Source organism: Suricata suricatta, chromosome 9 (genome assembly GCF_006229205.1).
Source record: "Suricata suricatta isolate VVHF042 chromosome 9, meerkat_22Aug2017_6uvM2_HiC, whole genome shotgun sequence".
Taxonomy (NCBI): Eukaryota; Metazoa; Chordata; class Mammalia; order Carnivora; family Herpestidae; genus Suricata; species Suricata suricatta.
In genome coordinates, this window is record NC_043708.1 from 42,619,123 (window position 1) to 42,641,621 (window position 22,499).

General features: G+C 40.9%; 1 protein-coding gene and 1 pseudogene across 1 annotated transcript in view; one reads left to right on the forward strand and one right to left on the reverse strand.

Annotated features, from left to right (window-relative positions):
* Positions 1-300: 300 nt before the first annotated feature.
* The window catches only part of TBPL2 (TATA-box binding protein like 2), a 39,272-nt gene continuing 17,073 nt past the window's right edge, over positions 301-22,499 (forward strand). Inside the window, exons 1-5 of the mRNA XM_029952186.1 lie at positions 301-324; positions 10,963-11,466; positions 14,110-14,567; positions 15,418-15,505; positions 17,548-17,639. Coding sequence (XP_029808046.1) covers positions 301-324; positions 10,963-11,466; positions 14,110-14,567; positions 15,418-15,505; positions 17,548-17,639 — 1,166 coding nt within the window. The remainder of the gene's footprint in view (positions 325-10,962; positions 11,467-14,109; positions 14,568-15,417; positions 15,506-17,547; positions 17,640-22,499) is intronic.
* Positions 13,371-13,768, reverse strand: LOC115301544 (annotated as a pseudogene).

Sequence of the window (22,499 nt, forward strand, 5' to 3'; positions counted from 1 at the left end):
GGAGGGCTCCACAGAGACAGCAGCCGCCGGGGAGCCCAGGTGGTTCAGTTGGTTGAGCATCTAACTTCAGTTCAGGTTATGATCTCATGGTCCTGAGTTCAAGCCCCGCTTTGGGCTCTATGCTGGCAGCTTGGAGCCCGGAGCTTGCTTCAGATTCTGTGTCTCCCTCTCTCTCTGCCACTCCCCTGCTCATGCTCATGCTCTGTCTCTGTCTCTCTCTCTCCCAAAAATAAATAAAAACATTTTTAAAAAGGCAGCCTCTAAAGACTAGGAAGAATTTCCAGGGCAGAAAATCCGAAAATGATATTCCTGGCTGAGGGAATGGTAAGAGCAATGATAACTCAGTGCTTAGGGCCTGGAAGAAAGAATAGTTTGGAAACTAAAGGTGGAGAGATTTTATTTTGTTTTGTTTTATATTTCACTCACCCCCCCCTTTTTTGGTTAATTACATGCTCAGGAATTTGCACTTTATTCTGTACCCACTGAGGAAAGCAATGCAGATTTTATAAGGTAATCTATGCTCTAGAAATGTGTCTGCAATTTACAGACGCAATCAATAATTAACACCCCTATTGTATGCCCAGCATTCTGCCAGGCACCACGAGACAAAAAGGAAAACTGAATTCCCTTCTCTAAGAGGCTATCGTCAATTAAGGAGAGAATGCACAGACCCCGAAATGGAAAGAAAGCTGGGGAACAGCACCACAAAAGCATACCGGCAGCCGGAACTCAGTGATAGAAAGCAGACCAGGAAAGGCTTACCGGAGGCAGTGATCTGGGGCTGAACCATGAGCAAAGTTTAGGATTGGAATCACAGAGAGAAAGTACCTTCTGGGATTAAACAGGAGAAAGGTGGAGCACACACAGTATGAAGAGAGGCGGGTTTAGAGTGGTGGGTGTGGGGTCCTGAGGCTATTGGCCTGGGTTTGGAAAGTAGAGAGTCAGAACAGGGGTCCTAGTGTCATAGGTATTGCAGGCAGTACCACCCATGATGATGTATCCAGGCCATTTCTTTTCCCTGAACCAACATAGAGATCAAGGCTACATAGGAGGACCCATTTCATTCATTCTTTCCAATGCAATGGCACTTAGAGACACAACCAGACAAGTGTAGACTATAACCTGATGCTAAAACACACTTTAGTTTCCTTTGGGAAACAGCACAAGTTCTTCAGCTTAGAAAAGTCTCAAACATTCTTTAAGCCCATGTCTAGGAAATGCTAGGTCAGCACCTGTGCTCTAGGAGGGACCAGGGGAGACATGATGGCATAAAATCATGTCACAAAGTCAAAAGGCAGCGGGCAGCAGGGAAATCCTGCACATGTCAAAAACTGAATTCTCCTGTCTTAATAGCACTAACAAAAAATAATCTCCTACGTAGGAGGCAGTGTGGTATCTGGGAAAGTCCCAAGGTTGAATCCTGGTAGCACCACTGACTGTGTGACCTAATTGTTTTGAGCCTTAATTTCATCATCTGTAAAAAGAGGATAATAGCACCTGCCTCATGGTTCTGATGGGAAGAGGAAATGAGGTAACCCAGGCAAAGAGCCTCGCACGATGAGTAAGCCCTGGGTAAAGGCTTGTTCCTCTTCTTCCCCTTCCAGTGGTTCCATATTCTAAAGCCAGATGAAGAGAGTCAGTGTGGTTTGGAGAAACCAACTAAAGGAATATGATGTTAACGAGGGTTGAAGGTTCAGATCACATGAAAGGTCTCCAGGGCACTGGCAATGTCCAACTTCTGACATGACTGGAAGATTTGTATCTGTTCCAGATGTCACGGCTTGATCAATACCGCCTCTACATCACCCTTAGCATCAAATGTTAAGACAGGATCTATAATAGAATGCTGGAGTGAGGCCAGCACGGCGGCCCTCAAACCCTGTCAACTGCGCCTAGCTCAGGCAGAATAGGAGCCAAGAAGAGATGACTAAGGGTACTGAAGACGTTTCTAAAGGCATAGCTCACGTAGGAGGACAGGGCAGAGAAGGCAAAAGAAACGTTCTCCTAAGATTCAAGGAAAGAATGTCATCTACCTAGAGCACAGCTTGAGTGCCAGGAGACTAGGGCAAGTTAATAATCCAACCTGACAGGCAGCCAGAAGACTTGGGAAAGCTCATTTAAGGTGGGGGTGTTCGGCGTCCCAGAAGACAAAGACGCATACACAATAGCAGGTAAAATATGAATCAAGCTGCTTAGCCAGAGTCAGATTGAAAACCTATTGATTGCCCAGTCTCTTGGATTCCTACAAGATACTTTCCCTCTGTTCCCTCTCTTCATTCCTACTGCCCTTGCCCTAATTCAGGCCCACATTACCTCCTGCTAGCTCAGGGACACCTTGATTTTCTAAATATACAACACTCATCAGGTTTCTTATTGCTCACCAAGGAAAACCTAGATTTCCTAACGTGACCTTCAAATCCTCCATTGTATGACCTTCATCTTAGAAAGCGAGTCCCTTTCAGGGTCCTTGTGCTTCAGGCAAACCAAAATAGACACACTCAACCCTCCGTATTTTTTCGTTTTGCTGTCTTTGCTGGAGCTGGTGTTTGAGAGTGGTTCTCACACACCCTCACATCCCCAGGGCTGCCGTAACAAATTACCGCAGGCTGGGTGGCTTAAAACAACAGAAACTAATTTCCTCACAGTGCTGAGAGCCACAGGTTTAAAACCAAGGTGCTGGCAAGGTTGGTTCTTGCAAGAAATTCTGAGGGAGAATCTGCTCCCTGCCTTGCTCCTAGTTGTTATTGTTGTTGTTTTAACATTTATTTATTATTGAGAATCAGAGAGACAGAGCATTAGTAAGGGAGAGGCAGAGTGAAGGGGAGACACAGAATCTGAAGCAAGCTCCAGGCTCTGAGTTGTCAGAACAGAGCCTAATGTGGGGCTTGAACCCACAAACTGTGAGATCATGAGCAGAGCTGAAGTCAGATGCTTAACCAACTGAGCCACACATGCTCCTCGCTCCTAGTTCTTGATGCCTGCCCATATCCGTGGTGTTTCCCAGCTTAGAGCTGTCCATCTCTGCCTCCATCTTCACGTGGCCTTCTCTTTGTGGATCTGTGCCTTGCATCTCTTTCTGCCCTTCTTTTATAAGGACACCTGTCATTGGATTTAGGGCCCACCCTCTATCCAGGTTGACCTCATTTTGAGCTCCTTAGCTTAATTACATCTACAAGAACTGTTTTTCAAATAAGGTCACATTCACAGGTTTGGGGAGGATGTGTCTTTTGGAGGCACAATTCAATGCCCTCCACCCTTCAAGACTGTTCCTTCTACCTTCTCTGTGAAGCGTGCCCTGTTGCCCATACCCAGGAAGTGATCTTTCCCTCCCATAAACTGCCAGGACCTTGAACTAATTCTGCTTGGTGTTACTGTGTTTTTGCATGTAGGACTCATCTTTGAGGGAGTTGCCTAACCTCCGCAGGCCTCTGTCCCCTGATCTTTGAAATTGAGATGATCATTGCATCTACTTTTTTTTGATAAAAAAGAGGTTTCAAGGAACTTGAAGAGTACCTGGACTAAGTAAGTCATCACCGAGTGCTGTTATTACCACTATCATTATTATAGTTACTGTCATCTTCCTTACCATGTTGTAATTTGCCTATAAAGACTGGCATCTCTGGGGCGCCTGGGTGGCTCAGTCAGTTAAGCATCTGACTCTTGGTTTCAGCTTAGGTCATGATCTCACGGTTCGTGGGTTTGAGCCCTGCATCGGGCTCTGTGCCAACAGCACAAAGTTTGCTCCCTGTCTCCCTGTCCCTCTTCCCCTCACCTGCTCACTCTCCATCTCACTCTCTCTCAAAAATGAATAAGTAAACATTAAAATAAAAGACTGACATCTCTTTATTCTTTATGGTATCTAAGGAGTGTCTTCACAGAGTATTGGATGAATGACTGTGGTGTTGGGGAATGCCAGATAAGTTGTCTTGAAATAAAAAGCTCAATCCAGACACCTATCTGGAAATGTTCCAGTGGGAGTGAGTGCCGTGCCCAATTCTGTGGTATCGTACCCAAAGATGGAGAGTCTCTACTTGGTCACTGCTAAGACATTCCTGCCAACAGTTACTGCCTCTAACTTCCACGAAGCACAACTTGCAGATGCGCCACTCACTGGCCCTTCTGAGGAAGCACAGCATATCCAAAGGAGAATTCATTTTCATAAGGAACATCGCTTGCAGATTTGTCATCATTGGTAATTATATTTTATTATTCCCATGATACCTCTTAGCATTAACTTGACTCTGAAAGAGAAAGAAAAAAAAGGTGGAGGAAGGGCTGACTCTTGGTTTAACGGAAGAGTGATTCAGTGGCCCTAGGGAGCCTTCTCTCAGGAACTGGGTAGGTGTGGTGACTCACCTCAGCCTCCAGCCTGCTCCCAACGGTTGCCCTCCTCGAGGGCCTCTCAGGGGCTGTGGAACTTGCCCCCACAGCATTCTCTCCCCCACAAATCCCAGGGGCTACCTTATAAAGTTGCCTTCCAAAAGCTCTTGATGGACGGTTCTGACCTTTGAGAATACTCGGAAGTTTTCAGAAGATCTTCACTATTAGAAATGAGGGCTAAAGGTCACTCCCGCCACCACTGACCCGGCTCTGTACTCTGTGCTCTACTGGTTATATCTCGTGTAATACTTACCATGACGCTAGGGTTAGCTCCACATCACAGGGGAGAAAGTGAAGGCTTATGGGTGTTAAGTAACGTGCCTAGAGTCGCAATGCTTGTGCATGATTAAGCAAAGATTTGAATGAAGTTCTAAGTCTCAAATTCAGGCTCTTAACACACTGTACTCCTTTGCCTCCTAATATGCATCTGCCCAACAGGAAAGGCAGATTTTCTCCTTCCACAACTGCAAAAATGAGGCTCACTTGACCCCGAAGTACCGAATGAAAATAACAGTCTCCTTGCATTTCCCAGGTTAGAAACATGGAGGCCAACCATTCACAGAAGGGCAAACAGCTGCAATCTCAGACGTTTACTTGATTTTCACACAATAAATACAAATGTGTTTCCAGTTTCCTGAGAATGCTTATCAGAACTAAGATTTTAAATGTTCATTCTCAGGGTGGGGAAGATGGTATTGGAAAGTCATTCCCAACTTGACTCTAATTATATAGTACGCAAGAGTAGGCACATATCAAGTTTAGTTCAGTGAGAAGACAAACTGAAATCCATATATGTACTTTCCTGAGCAATTTCTGTAAAACCTTAGTTGTCATCTGGGATCAGACTGCCCTGGATGAATTCAGTCTGAGAAATGGCAAAGCATCTCTTCTGCCCAAAACCAGTGCTGATGGACTCCGTTCCACTTTCATGTAATGACTGCCAAAAATGTGCCCATAAATAACCCTTCCTATTTATAACACACTTTGAAAAATAACGTGTTCTTTATTGTAGAAACGCTCTGATGGTAGGTGTCCATACAGAGAGAAAAGAATAGGGATTAATCAAAAAGAGAAAAAGGAACTTGTGAAATTTTAATTCTTGGCTTTAATTTTACATGAGATAGAGCCATTTTCCTGGGGAAATGACAAGACAGCAGGTCTCTTTTACATTCAGTGCACAGTACCACCTGAGAAGAAGTCCAGTAGCATCCTTAAGGGGGAACAGTGGTGACGTTACCATTCAGGATTTTCAGGGCACTGAGGTCGGTGAGCTGCGGCTGGGGTGAGTAAGAACGCTATTTGTGACAATGCTTTCAGCACCTCCTTGATGAAGCCATCACACAGGCTCCTTCCCAAATGCTGACATTGATGTTCCATAACCAATGAGAAGGGGAAGGATGAGTTCTTGTGGGATCTTTTTATTTCCAACGAGTACTGAAAGGATAAAAATTCATTAAGTTTTGATCTCAAAATGACCTTCAATCAATGCTCCAGTCCACTCTCATATTCTTGTATATAAAATCCCTGTCAGGAAACTTAGAGCTCAATGTAGAGATTAATTGTAATAAATGTCCATGGCTCCTAAGATAAAAAGAAGGCTGCATCTAGAAAAATTGCTACAGATTAAAAATGTTCTCTACTAACATGGCTTCAAGAAACCTAAACACATTATGAAAATCCTTGCTTTTCAGATTTTTCCTAGGCAGCAAAATTGCCTCTCACATAAAGCACCCATCAGGGTAGTATGAATGTGGATTACTCCACAAGCACTTCTGTTTGTTTTAGCCACTGTAAGTTGAATCTCCTTGCATAAATATGTACAGACATATTTGCATTAATTGGTACAGTGACTAATCCTATCTTTTGGAAGTATCTCCTGGTCTTCTGCCAGAGAGAAATATCCACCTTTTATTTTAACATCTAGGGGATCCCTGGACCCCTTTGTTACCGATTCCAAAAGTTGTTTGCTCCTCAACCAGGAGGTGCCTGTGGAGAAAAAAAGAGCACCTCCTAGTGAAACGATGTTTCCCATCATCCCTTCAACCCTGAAGTTCCATTTTCCTGTCAGAGAAAAAATGATGTGGTCCCAATAGGGGCGATTGTATTGTAATTTTTTTTTGTTTAGTTATTTATTTTGAGAGAGAGAGAGAGAGAGAGAGAGAACGTGCAGAGAAGGGGCAGAAAGAGATGGAGACAGAGAATCCAAAGCAGGCCCCACCCTGTCAGCACAGAGCACCACACGGGGCTCCAGCTCACAAACTGTGAGATCATGACCTGAGCTGAAACCAAGAATCAGATGATTTTACCAACTGAGTCACCCAGGCGCCCGAAGGGGCGATTTCATTTTAGAGGCCCAGTGCTCTTGATTGTTGGAGAGATGAGAAGAATGTATTGGCTCCAAAATGATTTTAAATTCCAAAACTAAATTAGTAAATCTGATTAAATGTCTATAAAATGGGGCATATCAATTGGTCATAAGCAATTCAACTCTTAGTGAATTATAAATTACATTTAATGGGGGATATTGGTTCATTTTAATATTTTCAATGACAAAGGACAGGGACTATTAAAATAAGAGTTAAAGGCTTATTTTCCACAATTGACCTCTGTTAAATACTCTTCATAGCTAGTGGCATGAGCCATTTAAGTCTTGACATTACTCTCTTAAAGACATTAAAAACAATACTTTAGGGACACCTGGGTGGCTCAGTCAGTTAAGCCTCCAACTTCAGCTCAGGTCATGATCTCACAGTTTGTGGGTTCGAGTCCTGTGTCGGAATCTGTGCTGACAGCTCAGAGCCTGGAGTCTGCTTCAGATTCTGTGTCTTCCTCGCTCTTCACCCCTGCCCCACTCACACTCTTTCTCTCTCCAAAATAAGTAAACATTTAAAAAATTTTTACAAAACAATAATTTAGGGGTGCCTGGGTCGCTCAGTTAGTTGGATGACCAACTCTAGATTTCAGCTCAGGTCATGATCTCGCAGTTCATGAGTTCAAGCCTGGCATCAGGCTCTATGCTGACAGTGCGGAGCCTGCTTGGGATTCTCTTTCTCTCTCTGCCCCTCCCACACAGTGTCTCTCTCTCTTTCTCTCTCTCTCTCTCTCTCTCTCAAAATAAATAAATAAATAACTTTAAAACAAATAACAAAACAATATTTCTTACATTCAAAATACTTACTAAAAGCTTACACACACTCCCATTTAGTTCATTTAGTGTTCACAACAGTAAATTAAGAAAGAATGAATTAAAAATTTTGGATAAAGTTACTTTGCTTTTCTTTTTCTTTTTTTTGCTAAAGTATAAAATATTGTAAAATCTGAAGAAAAAATCAGAATCAAAGCAGATAAGCAAATACAGTTCAAATGAAAACAAACTGCTAATTTGAAATGGCATATGTAGACTTTGATGGGGAATAATACATAGCATGAGGCTCAAGAGTCAAATTCTCTGAATAGGAGCTGTGTTACCAGGGACAAGTTGCTTCACCTCTCTGTGCCTCAGTATCTTCAACTGTAAAATGGGGATAAAAGAGTATTTACCTAACAAGATTGTTGTGATGTTTAAATGTGTTCATGTCTGAAACACTAGGAATTGTGTTTGGCATATAACAAGAGTTCAGTGAGTACTAGCATTTAATTATTAGTCAACCAAATCATATTCATCTTTGATTCTCAGAAATACAATTTAAGATTTTGGATACATTAACTCAACAAAACAACTGAAAACATTCACCCAACAGTCATGACTCTTTTATTCTGAAACTTTCTTTGGAAATAATTTCAAACTTATAAAAAGTTACAAAAATAAAAGCAGTACAGGGAACACTCATGTACTGTTTACCCAAATTTGCTTATTGTTAACATTTTATCCATTTGCTTTATTTGCTTTACCATTTACCACTGCAGATCATGGCAAATCTGTGTCCCTATTTCTTATTTATAATTTATGATGTATTCATTTTCTATATCTTCTTTTTTTCATTTTCTATTGCTAAGCAACAAATTACCACAAGTTTGGTGGCTTAAAACAACATAATTTACAAGTTCACAGTTGTATAGGTCAGAAATCTGGCCCCGGCATTACTGGATTCTCTGCTCAGGGCTTCCAAGGCTGAAATGAAGATATTGACCAGGCTGTTCCTTTCAGGGATTGCTCTCTTTGTTGTTGGCCAAATTTAGTCCCTTGCAGCTAGAGGAAGAGGTCTCCATTTCCTTGTTGGCTGTCAACTGTAGGCCGCTCTCAGCTCCTACGAGCCACCCACCTTCACTGAGACATGGCTCCAGTCATCTCCAGAGTCAGCAATGGAGGATCTCCCTCACGGTAAATCCTTCTGAAGCTTTGAGTCTCCCACACTCCCAGTGCCTTATAAAGTCTCACCTGATTAGGTCAGGCTCGCCCAGGATAATCTGTCTTTCTTCAAGCTGACTGATTTAGAACCTTAATTAGATCTGCAAAATCCCTTCACAGTGTTTGAATAGCTGGCAGAAACTGTGTGCATCAGGGGGTGGGAATTTGGGGAGCCATCTCAGAATTCTGCCTATCACATATAATGAGACCCCTTATAATTCTATGTATTAGTTTGCTAGGGCTGTCATAGCAAAATAGCACTGACTGAGTGGCTTAAACAACAGAAATTAACTCTTTCACAGTTCTGGAGGCTGGACATCTAAGGTCAAGGTGTCCGCATGTTTGGTTTCCTGAGGTCTCTCTCCTCAGCTCGTAGATAGTTGCCTTCTCACCGTGTCCTCACATGGCATTTTTCTCTGGACACATGCATCCCTGGTGTCTCTTCTCTTATAAGGACACTAGTCATGTTAGATTAGGGTTTTGACATGTGAATTTGAGAGAGAAGACAATTCATTACATAAGAGTCTAATAACAAAACCAAGAGCTAGTATTTCAGCTACCAGGCATGTACCAAACATTTTTTGTAGGCATAATTGTAACAAAATTGCATTCCTTTATAAACCATTATAGAAAATTCAACTTCATCAAAACGTTTCCTATATTCTTGATGGGAAATTCCATAAGATTTCTATTGTGATCTGATAGAGCCACCTGTCTCTACCACAGTGTGCTTCCTGTGCTCCATTTTGAGGGCGGTTTCATTCACCAATGAATTTTATTGATCATCTATGATGTTGGTACAGAGACACAAAGATGAGTAATTAAAATTCCTGCTCTCAGAGAGTACAGTCTAACAGGAAAGACATGTTTTATGTGTGTCTCCATGCATATTTTGAAATATCTTACATAGAAAGTGTCAGTTTTATTTATAGAACCATTCTGCACATATAAGTTCTTATGAAAGCTGAAGCACTGAAAATTAATGATTTCAAGAAAGGAAACTCTGGGGGGAGGGCGCCCGCGTGGCATAGTTGGTGCATCTGACTCTTTGGCTCAGGTCATGATCTCATGGTTGGTGTGTTCGAGCCCAGCATGGGCTCCTTGCTGGCAGTGAGGAGCCTGCTTGGGATTCTCTGTCTGTCTCTCAAAATAAATAAACTTAGGGGCACCTGGGTGGCACAGTCAGTTAAGCACTGACTTCGGCTCAGGTCATGACCTCACAGTGTGTGAGTTCGAGCCCCACATTGGGCTTGCTGCTATCAGCAAGTCAGTGCAGAGCCCACTTCAGATCCTCTGTCCCCTTCTCTCTGCCCCTCCCCACTTACGCTCTCCCAATAAATAAAATATTTAAAAAATAAATAAATACACTTTAAAAAGAAAGGAAAATCTGAATATTTGATTTTTGTATTATCTTCTTGAACTTCCTCAAACTGCAGCAGCAAATCAAATATATGTAGCTTTATTTTTTAATTATTTTATTGTAATTCCAGTATAGTTGACAGTGTTACATTAGTTTCAGACTGTATGAAGTTGCAGGCTGAATTCTCTATGATTGGAGAAAAGAAACAACTGGGATTTGAAGGCAAGACGCAATCATAACATAAAAGTACTGGACCTCATTGGGTAAGCGTGTTTCAAATTCCACTTGCTCTGTTCAGTAGAGAAAAAGACATTCCTTAAAAAGAGGGGTGAGGATATCCTCTGTTTTCTCATTGTCCAACATATTCACGTGTTTTTAAAGCATTTTATTAAAAACTGTTTTAAGAAAGCTAAAACCAAATTCATGCAATTCAGAATACTTTTCGAGAGTCTAATACACAAATGGCCATTAGACAGGTACTCATAAGTTGATCACTCCCTGTCTCAGTCCTTCAGCACAGAATTCTGAGGATAACAGTGATACCCGTTTATTTTTATTTATTTATTTTTAAAATTTAAATCCAAGTTAGTTAACACACAGCGTAGTCTTGGTTTCAGTAGAACCCAGTGGTTCATCTTACATCTGACGCCCAGGGCTCATCCCTAAAAATTCTCTCCTTAATAATGCTCATCCCCCATTCAGCCTTCCCCCCTCCCCTCCAGCAACCTTCAGTTTGTTCTCTGTATTTAGGAGCCCCTTATGATTTGCCCCTTTCTCTGGTTTTTTTTTTTTTTTTGTCTTATTTTTCCTTCCTTTCCCCCATGTTCAACACCTTCACTCCTTTGCTGCTAACACGAAGGCCGCTGTTCTGCAGGCAAAGGCAGCCCTCGGCAGGTACTGGAGGAAATCTCCAGATCTGCGGGCCAAGCAGCTTCTCAGCTGGAGGCGGAGTGCGGTGATTGCAGCAGGCGAGCGGCCCCTTCCCTGCGGTCTCCTCCCACGCTCCCCTCTCTCTCCCTTTCTTCTAGTGACCCGTGGGCTGGGGGCTGAGTTCCGGGTGCCCTCCCCGGCTCTTCACTGGGTTCCCGGGGGCTGCGGCAGCCTGGCCTGGGCGGGGGCGGAGGCCCAGGGGACGGACCCGAGGGCCCCGGCCCGGCCCCTTCTCGCCCGGACCCCAGCCCGGCCCCGCCTAGCCAATTGCGCCCGCGGGGCCGATAAAAGGCCTGTGCGCCACGCGCGCTCGCTAGACCTCAGCTGCAGCTCGACGCGCCTGGGTGCTCCCCTCTTCCGGCTCCCAGCTCTGCTAACCTTGGGGCCTCCACCCATGGAGGAGGAGCAGGCGTACCTGGAGCTCTACCTGGACCAGTGCGCCGCCCAGGTGAGCCGGGAAGCTGCCGCCACTGTCCCAGAGGACAGAGCGCGTCCCCGCTGAGTGCCCAGCCCTGAGCCCGAAGGGCTTTGCCTTCATTATCTCTTACAGAACAACTACAGACCGTAAGAGGTGGGCTTGATTGTCCTCTTTACGTTGAAAAATATAAGCTTCCAGAAGGGAAATAACTTGCCACGGTTGCCAAACAGAAGTGGAACCTGGTATAGTGTGACTACGGAGCCCTATGGTTAGATGCCCCATCACGGTTATAAAGACACGGACGTGCAGAGCTCGCTTCCGTGTCTCCTGTAGCGACCTCTGGTTCCAATGTCTCTGCTTTGCTGGGACAAAGAGCGTTGATATTACACTTTCAAGGGAGTAGCAGCCTTGGATGCTAAGAACAGGCCTCAAAAATCAGTCTCCCGTGTGGCTATGGGTAGAGTTGGTGGTTGGCGGGGTGGGGGGTGGGGGACAGATAAGCGTTGCAAAATCTGAATTGGAGACACCTGTGGCTTCCTTCAGTTCGCAATTCTAACTTTTTTTTTTTTTTGGATGAAAAAACCTTTAGGGTCAAGTATTGTAGAAAAGAGCAAGGAATCTTCAAAAAGAAAAGCAAAAGGGCAACTCTTGGCGCCGTGGGGGGGGGGGTCTTTAAAAAGACGACAATTAACACTGAGGTAAAAGTAGTGGAGACTCATAGCGTTTCCCTAGCCAATGAAACCCCACGCAGGAACGATGAGTTGATGATTCTGCAGTGTAAGGAAAACATTTCTTCAGATACAAGGCCAAAGGTGGTGAATGTGCTCTAAGTACGTCCTCTAAATTGCGTTCCTTGGTAAACTTGAAAGGAGGCTGTCAAGCTTCCTTTGCCATAAAACGTCCTCCTTGGATATCTTGTTGCCTGCCACTGCCTTAGATTCCAGAGGAAGTTGGGTCACCTGGGTGAGCTTTCCCCCAGCTAAACTGCCTTGATGGGAAAAAGGAGCAGAGACACCAGAGTGTTGCAGATAGCAGTGCTTTGGCATAAACTGGCTGATGAGACCTTTCCAGCTAGTACAGGAGAGGCCAATAAAATCCACGAATCCAAGCCATCTTCCCCACCTCAGTTTTCTTAAAGCACCTCTGTGGGTGAGGGTAAATGGGGGAGAATTATGTAATTCAAAATGAAACATAGTGCAAAATCTTATCTTGAGCATAACTGCATTCTTCTAAATGAGTGTTCTCTTTGAACAATTAGTCACCCCTGCCATCTGCTGGACTTAGAGTAACAGAACAATTCAGTAGGATCTAGCCAGTTTGTTAGCTTGAGGTAGCTTTGCCACTAGGAAGACCCGACCGGAAATGTTCATGAGTGTTCAGTTGTTAGAAGTCCGATCTGCTAAGGGATGAGGTTATCCCCCAAGCAGTGCTCAAAGTCTGGAATGTAGGTCTGCAACGTGGGTGAAGCAGGTGGCAATGTATGTATCGATTCTTTTCCATAAAACCCATGAATTTTACATGAGCTGCTTCCTTCAGTTGCACACCTCGTTCCCTCCGTTGATATTAATAGAAGTTGAGCAGCCTTCCCTGGCCTGGAAATACAATACATTGATTTAAACTATTCTTGCCATTTAAATTTCAATAACTGTTTTCCTATTGTAAATTCATGAAACTAGAACATTTGCTCATCACTCCTTTGACGAGAAGGAATAACCTTAGGTCTTCAATGGAGTATTGATTAGTACTCATGACTCCATCTCTAACTTCGTTCACTTTTCTCTTTCAAATAGGAGTTTTAAACTCTAAAACATACTTAAATCAACTAAAGTTTATAATCAACGGAGGGAATACAGTAAGTCTATTCAAAGTACATACAATTTTTAAAAATTATTTTGTCCATTGAATCATTTTATTTGCCTGTATATATTACATCCCTAGAAAAAGAATCCCAGGATTTTCCCTCATGTATGTTTTCATCTGTCTTCTTCATGGTCCGTGATGCCAGCTGAGGTTGTCAGAATGGTGAAACCAAACTGGTGGGACAGGAGGAGGTTTTTCTGCCATTTTTCTAGATCTTTGAGTTGTCAAATCTGGGGCTGATCACTCCATGCTGGTTTAACCTGCTTGTGAGGTGCACGGAAATTTTCCCAGCTCTGTGATCATCAAAGATTTCAAATTCGCCAACTTCATCATCACAGTTAGGAACAAAACGATGACTTTGGAGCATGGCATAAGGACCTGGCATTTGGACATAAGGACCTGGCATTTGCCTCTTTTCAACATTGTTAATGCCCTTGAGAGCTTCTGCTAGGACATCCATGCACACCATTATGGAGGCACAGAAAAAGGACTCAGTACACATAATTTAGAGTTTGATTGCTCAGTTTCCTCTATTATAAAATTAGAGTGGTAACTTCCTATGGGTCTAATGCAGGAAAAATATTTTATGAAAAATGCTTTCTCTGCATTTTAAGACCTACTTTCCAGGTTCTGTTAAGTGTGCTGTAACCCTGTAATGTAACTTAGTGACACCTTATGGCAGGAGGCTTGGAATGACTATAAGCTATGTTGGATCGCTCTGCATCTTGAACACGCTGCCTCCTAGCTGTAGTGGTATCCCTTTGGAGTGACATGCTATTCTGTTTCTTGCATTTTGTTTTGGAAATGGCCTAGGATGACCTCGCTCCACCTAGGTCACTGCTGCTCAGCCCAGTTGTACCTGATGATGGGTACATACCTAATACATCCAATTCAGAGACTGTGTTTAATTCACATCTTGAAGAAGTCAAAGCATCTGGCCATTTCTCATCTGTGGATCTTAGCTTCCTACCAGATGAACTTACCCAAGAAAATAAAGACCAGAGTGTCATTAGAAGCAAGCAAGACATTGAAGAAAATTGTGAAACTCCAGGTCAGCAAAGTAGGATGTTATTACCCAGAGAACAGGACGTTGGTTTGGGCTTAATCAGCGGCAGCACTTTGTTGAATTCCCATTCACAAGTGTACCCTGGTGATGCTGACCCAGTCCAGCCCTCTCCTGAGAAACCAAACTGCACGCCTCTGATGTCCATAACTCCCATGACACCAGTGACGCCTGTTTCAGAATGTTCAGGAATTGTGCCTCAACTACAGTAAGTTGTGTGTGTGTGTGTGTGTGTGTGTGTGTTTAATGGGTGAGCTTCTGGGTATACCATTTATGTTCCTGAATGTGATGACAACTAATTTCAGAATAATAGTGTAGAGAAGAGAATTTTAAATTTAATTATTTTTAAAAATATTTTTTAAATTTATTTTTGAGAGAAAGAGACAGACAGAGTGTGAGCAGGGGAGAGGCAGAGAGAGAGAGGGAGACACAGAATTCGAAGCAGGCTCTAGACTCTGAGCTGTCGGCACATAGCCTGATGTAGGGCTCAAACTCATGAACTATGAGATCATGACCTGAGTCGAAGTCGGACACTCAACCGACTGAGCCACCCCGGTGCCGCAAAATTAATTGTTCTTTTATAAGTTCTTAATGGATTATGTTTCTAGACAGTTTGGTTATCTGTTACATGAAGTACTAATTCTTGATCTAGGAGAAGGTTGAGAGTACATACATTCTTGAAAGATTGTATTGTTTATACTAAAGCACTGTAATTTCTGAGAATTGTGGTTGGGGTAGGATAAACATAAAGAATATAAAGATGTAAAATTCAATTTGCAAATTGATTTGGGATTATGCTTGCTATTTTGAGGCATGGTTTTGAAAAAGATTTAAAACTTGCGTTTAGTCAGCTAGTCATGATATTTTAGAAAAAACTATTTTTAGTACTTTGGAATTTTCACATTTTATGAGGGTTCATCATGCTACTATGTATTTCACATTGAGAATAATTCTAGGAAGTTGTAATAGACCACCTATACAATGAGGAAATCAATATATTTTAATTCTTTTTTAATTTCTTATGTCCAATATAATTTTCTAAGTTGACTTCTGTTTAGGAATATAGTTTCCACTGTAAACCTGGCCTGTAAATTGGATCTGAAGAAAATAGCTTTGCATGCAAAAAATGCAGAGTATAACCCAAAGGTAAGATTTCTCAGTATTTCTTTCAACAGATAGCAACTATTTAGATTTACTTCAGTGCTTGCTTCGGCAATACATATATAAGATTTGCTTCATGTGATTGTGTTATTGACCCATTCCTTTGCTCTTGTATTTAAAACAGAAAAAAGTGGTCAGTGCAGAGCTGTCGACAACTCAAGAGATTAATTGCCTCGTTGTCTGCTTTGAAGTTATAAAAAAAAATAACCTCATTCCCTGTGCTGAATAAAGCAGTGATTGAGCAGTTCCTAAAAGTTAAGATTTTTCCCTTGTCATTCACACAGATTTTTCAGTATGATCACTTTCAGCCTACGGGGATGCTAAGTTTCTTAAAATGCCATTGTATTTCTGGAAATAGTTTTTTCCTAATGTTGTCCGGCCTACCTGACCCATATGATTGCCATTACAATTTCTCTTGTTTGAGAAAGCTAAATTGTTTAAAGTGTGAAGCTTAGCTTCAACTTACTCCTATAAGATTCAGGGATTTCTTTTCCCTCAGATTTTAATAAAGTCCACTCTACTCTCTGTTGTATCCTGCCAAGGCTAGGCATCCGATTTTTAATGGCCAATCAACTTAAGAAGTAAATTTGTTCCATCAACATTTAGTAACTTGCTGGTCTCTGTACTTAAGAGTACAAAGATGAGTAAGACCTAGTGCCCACTGGGAAACAGGCCACCATCTTGAGTGGTGGAGGATTTATGGCGTTAGATGAAAGAGGCCATATTTGTAGGAACCTAAGTTGTTTTTGCTGTTTTGGTAGTGTTCTTGCTGACACCTGACTTTAAATGTACTTGAATGTTACCCAAATATTTCCTTTTTCTGTTTCATGTAGGGCGCTGTGATGGGCACAGAAACACAATGATAAGCTAGGATTCTTATGGCTGCAGGCATGATTGACTATTAAGTCAGCACATTTAAGCATATTTTCTTGTCTGTCATGCTCAGCTCTCCCTAATTTTATTTTTGTGTATAGGCTCTATCCAAACTTGGACTTGATAGCTAGAGAAGTTCTGGCTTGGCACTTGAGCTACCTTAGAATGTAAATATAAATCCCAGGTGCGGGTATTACCTTAAACACTTGGAAAACATTCACAAGGTTCAGTCGCCTCTGTGCAGTGCTGACTCAGGGTTCCTTCACTCTCTGTCAGCACTTCAAATGTGACATTTCCAGTCCTACCTTGGGTCTGTGGAGGAGCTCTGATCCATAGAACCCGCCGTCTTGCATAATACCCACCCCGGTTTCCTTCCCAGCTTAAGGGAGGAAGATCAGAGGAGGACACGGGAGTGTGTGTGTAGGACCTGAAGGAGGAGCAGGTCTTTGGTGACACATCAGTGTGGCAGCCCTCCCTTGTATCGGTACCACTTGTAGGGCTTGCCCATGCTGCTGGTGTGGGGGACCACACTTTGTGAACGACTGTAGTAGATAAGAGCTTGACAAATCATTCTTTTTTTTTTTTTGTCCTCTTTAGCATGCCTATCAATGTATATGCTATTCTATATTTTAGCTACTAGTACATTATAGAGTCTTGGCAAGCCTGTAACATACCCCATATTTTCCCCCTCCCCAAATATTCTTGGAACGAAAAAGGAAGTGTTTCAAAGTAAAAAGCACAGCATCTTATTAGTCATGTTTTAAATCTCAACTTTACCATTTCCTTTGTAATGCTGGCAGCGAATAACCACTTAGTTTCCTGTGAACTAAATGGTGATAATCATGGACTCAGTTGAGCTCTAGCATGAGGATAAAGGTGACAAAATTTCTAAACCTCTTAGCATTGGGCTTGAAATGTAGCAAGTGCTCAAATGTTAGTTCTATTGTTGTTATTCTTACCTGGTTTTTCTAAGTACGTGTTAGAATAATTGTTTTTGTTAGCATTAGCATAGGGAGAATAGACCCAGACATTTTTTCCCTTTCCCATCCAAAATTGGCTTATTCAAGACCGATTTCATGTCCAGCTCAGCTTTTCACCTGGAATAGTGTTAAATCCTAGCAGAGGCTAAGTGTTCTTTTGACTTCTGTGTGTAGAGGTTTGCTGCCGTCATAATGAGGATCCGAGAGCCCAGGACAACAGCCCTCATATTTAGCTCGGGGAAAATGGTCTGCACCGGAGCCAAAAGGTATGCAGAATCACCTCTACCCTTACCAGACAAATGATTCTGTATGTGAAACAAGGAAGGATAGTATTCATGTTCTAAAACACCCAGTAGGAACAAAACACTTTGCTCAAGAGTTAAGTTCATGAAATGCCACATAATACTGACTTAGGTCCCACTTGGCAGTTCCCCAGGTAAAACTGAAGGGACTTAGCTAGGCTGTTAGAACTTGTTCTTAAGGTGCATTTAGAAACTGTAGTAGTGCTAAAGCCTGTTATAAGCCTAAGTAGTTATTGTATATTTTCCTCATTGCAGATAAATGGATAGAACTTTCTCAAGGAGGTAAATTAGGCACTTCTTGACCATTAGCTTGAGCATTAGCTCAGGAGGCGACTCTTAAAAGGCTTGTTTTTTTCCTGGATCTCCTGCAGAGTAAGCCCCTTGCTGATATGGATCCTTTCATCATAAAACTGTGGTAGGAGAGCTGCTCTTCCCTCTAAGTGTTAGAAGATGAGTAGTAAATTGTCCTGAAACGTTGTATGAATTTCTCCTCACTCTAGAGATGTATCAAGTACTCATTTTCTCCAAAGAACAGTAGGTGCTAATATTTTTATATTTGCCAAATTGCTTGGCCCCAAAAGTGTTAATTACATGTTCTTGATTTGCTAGTGAGACTAACTTGTCATAAGCATGTAGACTGTTTCCTGTGTCTTTTGCCTAATAGTCTATGGAGATTGCTGGCTTTTGTAAATAGGTTTTTGTATTTAAGTATTTCTACTACTTTATACTATATAAATGTTATTTCCCAGATTATTGTTGATATTTTATGATTTTTTTTACACAATTAAATTTTGTGTGTGTGTGTACAGTCCAATTTTTCTTTAGGATTTTGATATTTCATGCTTAGAAAGGCATTCCCCATGCACAACATTTATATAAATATTGATCTCTGTATATTTTTCTGGCCTCTGTATTGAGGAAAAGAAGTGATGTTTTGATTCAGTTAGAGCTTTCTCTAGGTGATGGGAAATGTTTTGTATTTGTGTTTTCCAGTGTGGTAGCCACTAGTCATATTGAGCAGTTTTAATTGCTAATATACAAGAGCATATAGCTAATATACAGAGGAATGGAAAATTTTATTTAATTTTTAATTAATTTAAATATAAACAGCCACTACATGTGGCTAGTGGCTACCATATTGGGCAGAGCAGGTCTGCAATTTTATTTCACTGTAAGATAATTTTTTTTCAAATGGCCAGTAAGTGACCTGATACATTTATTGAAGAATCCATATACATGTGTGTGTGTGTGTGTGTGTGTGTGTGTGTATGCGTATGTGTGTGTGTGTGTGTATATATATATACATATATATAAATGATATTTTGTATGAATTTCTCCTCACTCTACAGATGTATCATGTATTCATTTTCTCCAAACAATACTGGGTGTTAATATTTTTTAGTTTGTATTTTTTATGTTAAAATTTTATAAGTTTTTACTAAATATATATTTGTATATGTTTATGTTATATATTTAATGTGAGATATATAAGTATAGTTGACACACAATGTTACAGTAGTTTCAGGTGATTCAGCAAGTTTATACATAATGCTGTGTTCACCATGATTATAGCTACCATCTGTTCCCATACAACACTATTACAAGGCTGTTGACTATATTCCTTACATTATGCCTTTAATTCACCTGACTTATTCGTTCCGTAAATGGAAGTCTGTATCTCCCACTTCCCTTCACTCATTTTTCCCATCCCCCTATCTGCCTCCCCTCTGGCAACCATTGGTTTGTTCTGTGTTTATAGGTCTGCCTCTGCTTTTAATTTTTTTTAAAGATTTCATACATAAATGAAATCACATGGTATTTGTCTTTCTCATATGGTATTTCTTTTCACGTAGCCTAGTACCCTCTAGGACCATCCGTGTTCTCTCAAATGGCATGATCTCATTCTTTTTTATGGTTGCGTAATCTATTGTTTTATATACCACATCTTCCTTATCTCTCAGTGGACACTTTGGTTGCTTCCATATCTTGACTATTGTAAATCATGCTGCAGTAAACATGGGGGTACATTTATCTTTTCAAATTAGTGTTCTTGTTTTCTTTGGGTTAGTACCCAATAGTGGAATTATTGGATTGTATGGAATTTTGATTTTTAATTTTTTGAGGACCTTCTATACTATTTTCCACAGTGGCTGCACCAGTTTACATTCTCGCCCAACCGTGCACAAGGGTCCCTTTTCCTCCACCTCCTCACCAACACTTGTTATTTCTTGTCTTTTTAATTTTGGCCATTCCAAAAGGTGTAAGGTAATGTTTCATTGTGGCTTTGATGTGTTATTTCCCTGATAGGTGATGTTAAATATCTTTTCATGTGTCTATTGGTCATCCCTGTGTCATGTTTGGGAAAATGTCTATTCAGGTCCTCTGCCCATTTTTTAATCAGATATTTTATATACTTTTTGGTGTTGAGTTGTAGAAGTTCTTTATATATTTTGGATATTCACCCCTTATCAGATATATCATTTGCAAATATCTTATTCAGTAGGTTGCCTTTTGGTTTGTTGATGGTTTCTTTATTGTACAAAAATTTTTTACTTTGCAGTCCCAATGGTTTCTTTTTCTTTTGTTTCCCTTGGTTTAGGACCCATATCTAGAAAAATGCTGCTATGGCTGATGTCAGAGGAATTTCAGCCTGTGTTCTTTTCTAGGGTTTTTATGGTTTCAGGTCTTGAATTTAGATCTTTAATCAATTTGAGTTTATTTTTGTGTAGGGTGTTCAAAAGTGGTCCGGTTTCATTTTTTTACATGCAGCTATCCAGTTTTCCCAGCGTCATTTATTGAAGAAACTGTCTTTTCCCTATTGGATACCCTTGTCTCCTTTGTCATAGATCAATTGGCCGTATAATTGTGGATTTATTTTTAGGCTCTCTGTCCACTGATATAAATGTCTGTTTTTGTTTTGATTACTACAGCTTTGTAGTTCGTCTTGAAATATGAAATTGTGATACCTCTAGCTTTGTTTTTTGTTCTCAAGATTGCTTTGGCTATTTGAGGTCTTTTGTGAGTAGTAGTCTAGTTTGGTGAAAAATGTTGTTGGTTTTCTGATAGGGATTGCATTGAATCTACAAATTGCTTTGGGTAATAGGGACTTCTTAACAATATTCTTCCAATCCATGAGCATGGAATTTTTGTCCGTTTGTGTCATCTTCAGTTTCTTTCATCCATGTTTATAGCTTTCACAGTACAGGTCTTTCACCTCTTTGGTTAAGTTTATTCATAGGTATTTTATTCTTTTTGGTGCAGTTTTAAATGAAATTATTTTCTTAATTTCTCCTACTTTTTTATTAGCGTATAGATATGCTACTGATTTCTTGGTATTTGCATTCTGCTTTACTGAGTTTATTGATTACTTCTAGTAGTTGTTTGGAGTCTTTAGGATTTTAGGATTTTCTATATATAGCATCTTGTCATCTGCACATGGTGACAGTTTGGCTTCTTTACTAGTATTAATACCTCTTATTTCTTGTATGATTGCTTTGTTTAGGACTTCCAGTTTATGTTGAATAAAAGTGGTGAGAATAGACATCCTTGGCTTGTTCTTGACCTTCATGGGAAAGCTCTTCGTTTTTCACCATTAAGTATGGTGTTAACTGTGGGTTTTTCATATATGCCCTTTATTAGGTTGAGGTATGTTCCCCTAAACCTACTTTGTTGAGAGTGTCTTTATCACAAATGGATGTTGAATTTTGTTACTTGTTTTTTTTCAGCATCTGTTGAGATGATCATATGATTTTTATCCTTCATTTCATTGTCGCGTGTCCTGTTGACTGATTTGTGAATATTGAATTCTTCTTACATCCCCAGAATGACTCCTATTTGATTGTCATGCAGGATCTGCATTGTTATATGTGGTGTGCTAATATTTTGTTGAGTTTTGCATCTATGTGACAAATTCATTCTTAATTCATATTTTTCCCTACCTGTTTTTACATATTCTTTATATGCATCTGGGTAAGTTTCTGGGCTGTCTCTTCTGTTGATCTGTGTATTCTTGGACCTAGAAATCTCTCATTTAAAAAAATATTGAATCTTTATTTTTGAAAGAGAGACAGAGTGCGAGTCAGGGAGGAACAGAGAGAGAGGGAGAGAAAGAATCCAAAGCAGGCTCCAGGCTCTGAGCTGTCAGCACCAAGCCTTATGCAGGGTTCGAACCCCCAAACTGTGAATTCATGACTTGAGCCAAAGTCGGACACTGACTGATCCACCAGATGCCTCCAGAAATTTCCCAGTTTTAGGTCAACTGAATACCTCTGCAAGGTATCTGCAAAGATGTTCATTTCACCATTGTATAAAATGGGGGGAGACAAATACCTGGTAATAGATCATTGATTAGATCATAAACTTGTATAGCAATTAAAACATACATGTACTGAGTCAGAAGGATGTCACAGTGTGTTACTTTGCAGGGGAACAGGTAACTAAATTGTAAGTTTGTTATCCAACTTTCACTTTAAAATATGTTTATATTACACACATTTTCACGAGTATCTTTCCCTATTGAATTTATTCGGTTGCCAAAATCAAATGGTGAAAGTTTGGATGGTGAGTTCAGATAAGATACTTCTTGTCCAAATATATTTGGTTCTTGAGTCTTGGACAGAGATTTGTGAAATTTTGGTTAGTCTAAGAGTTCTCAGAATCCTCTCCAAAAATTTATTCAAACCTATTCTCTTCAGCCGTAATAACTAGAGCTTGCTAGTGAAGGTTACCTGTGTTTCCACAGGGAAAGTACACAAGGGTCAGATTTAGTCAGTGGATATCACCGACCATTTAATCAGTGTTACCACCACGGGTGGGGACACTTTA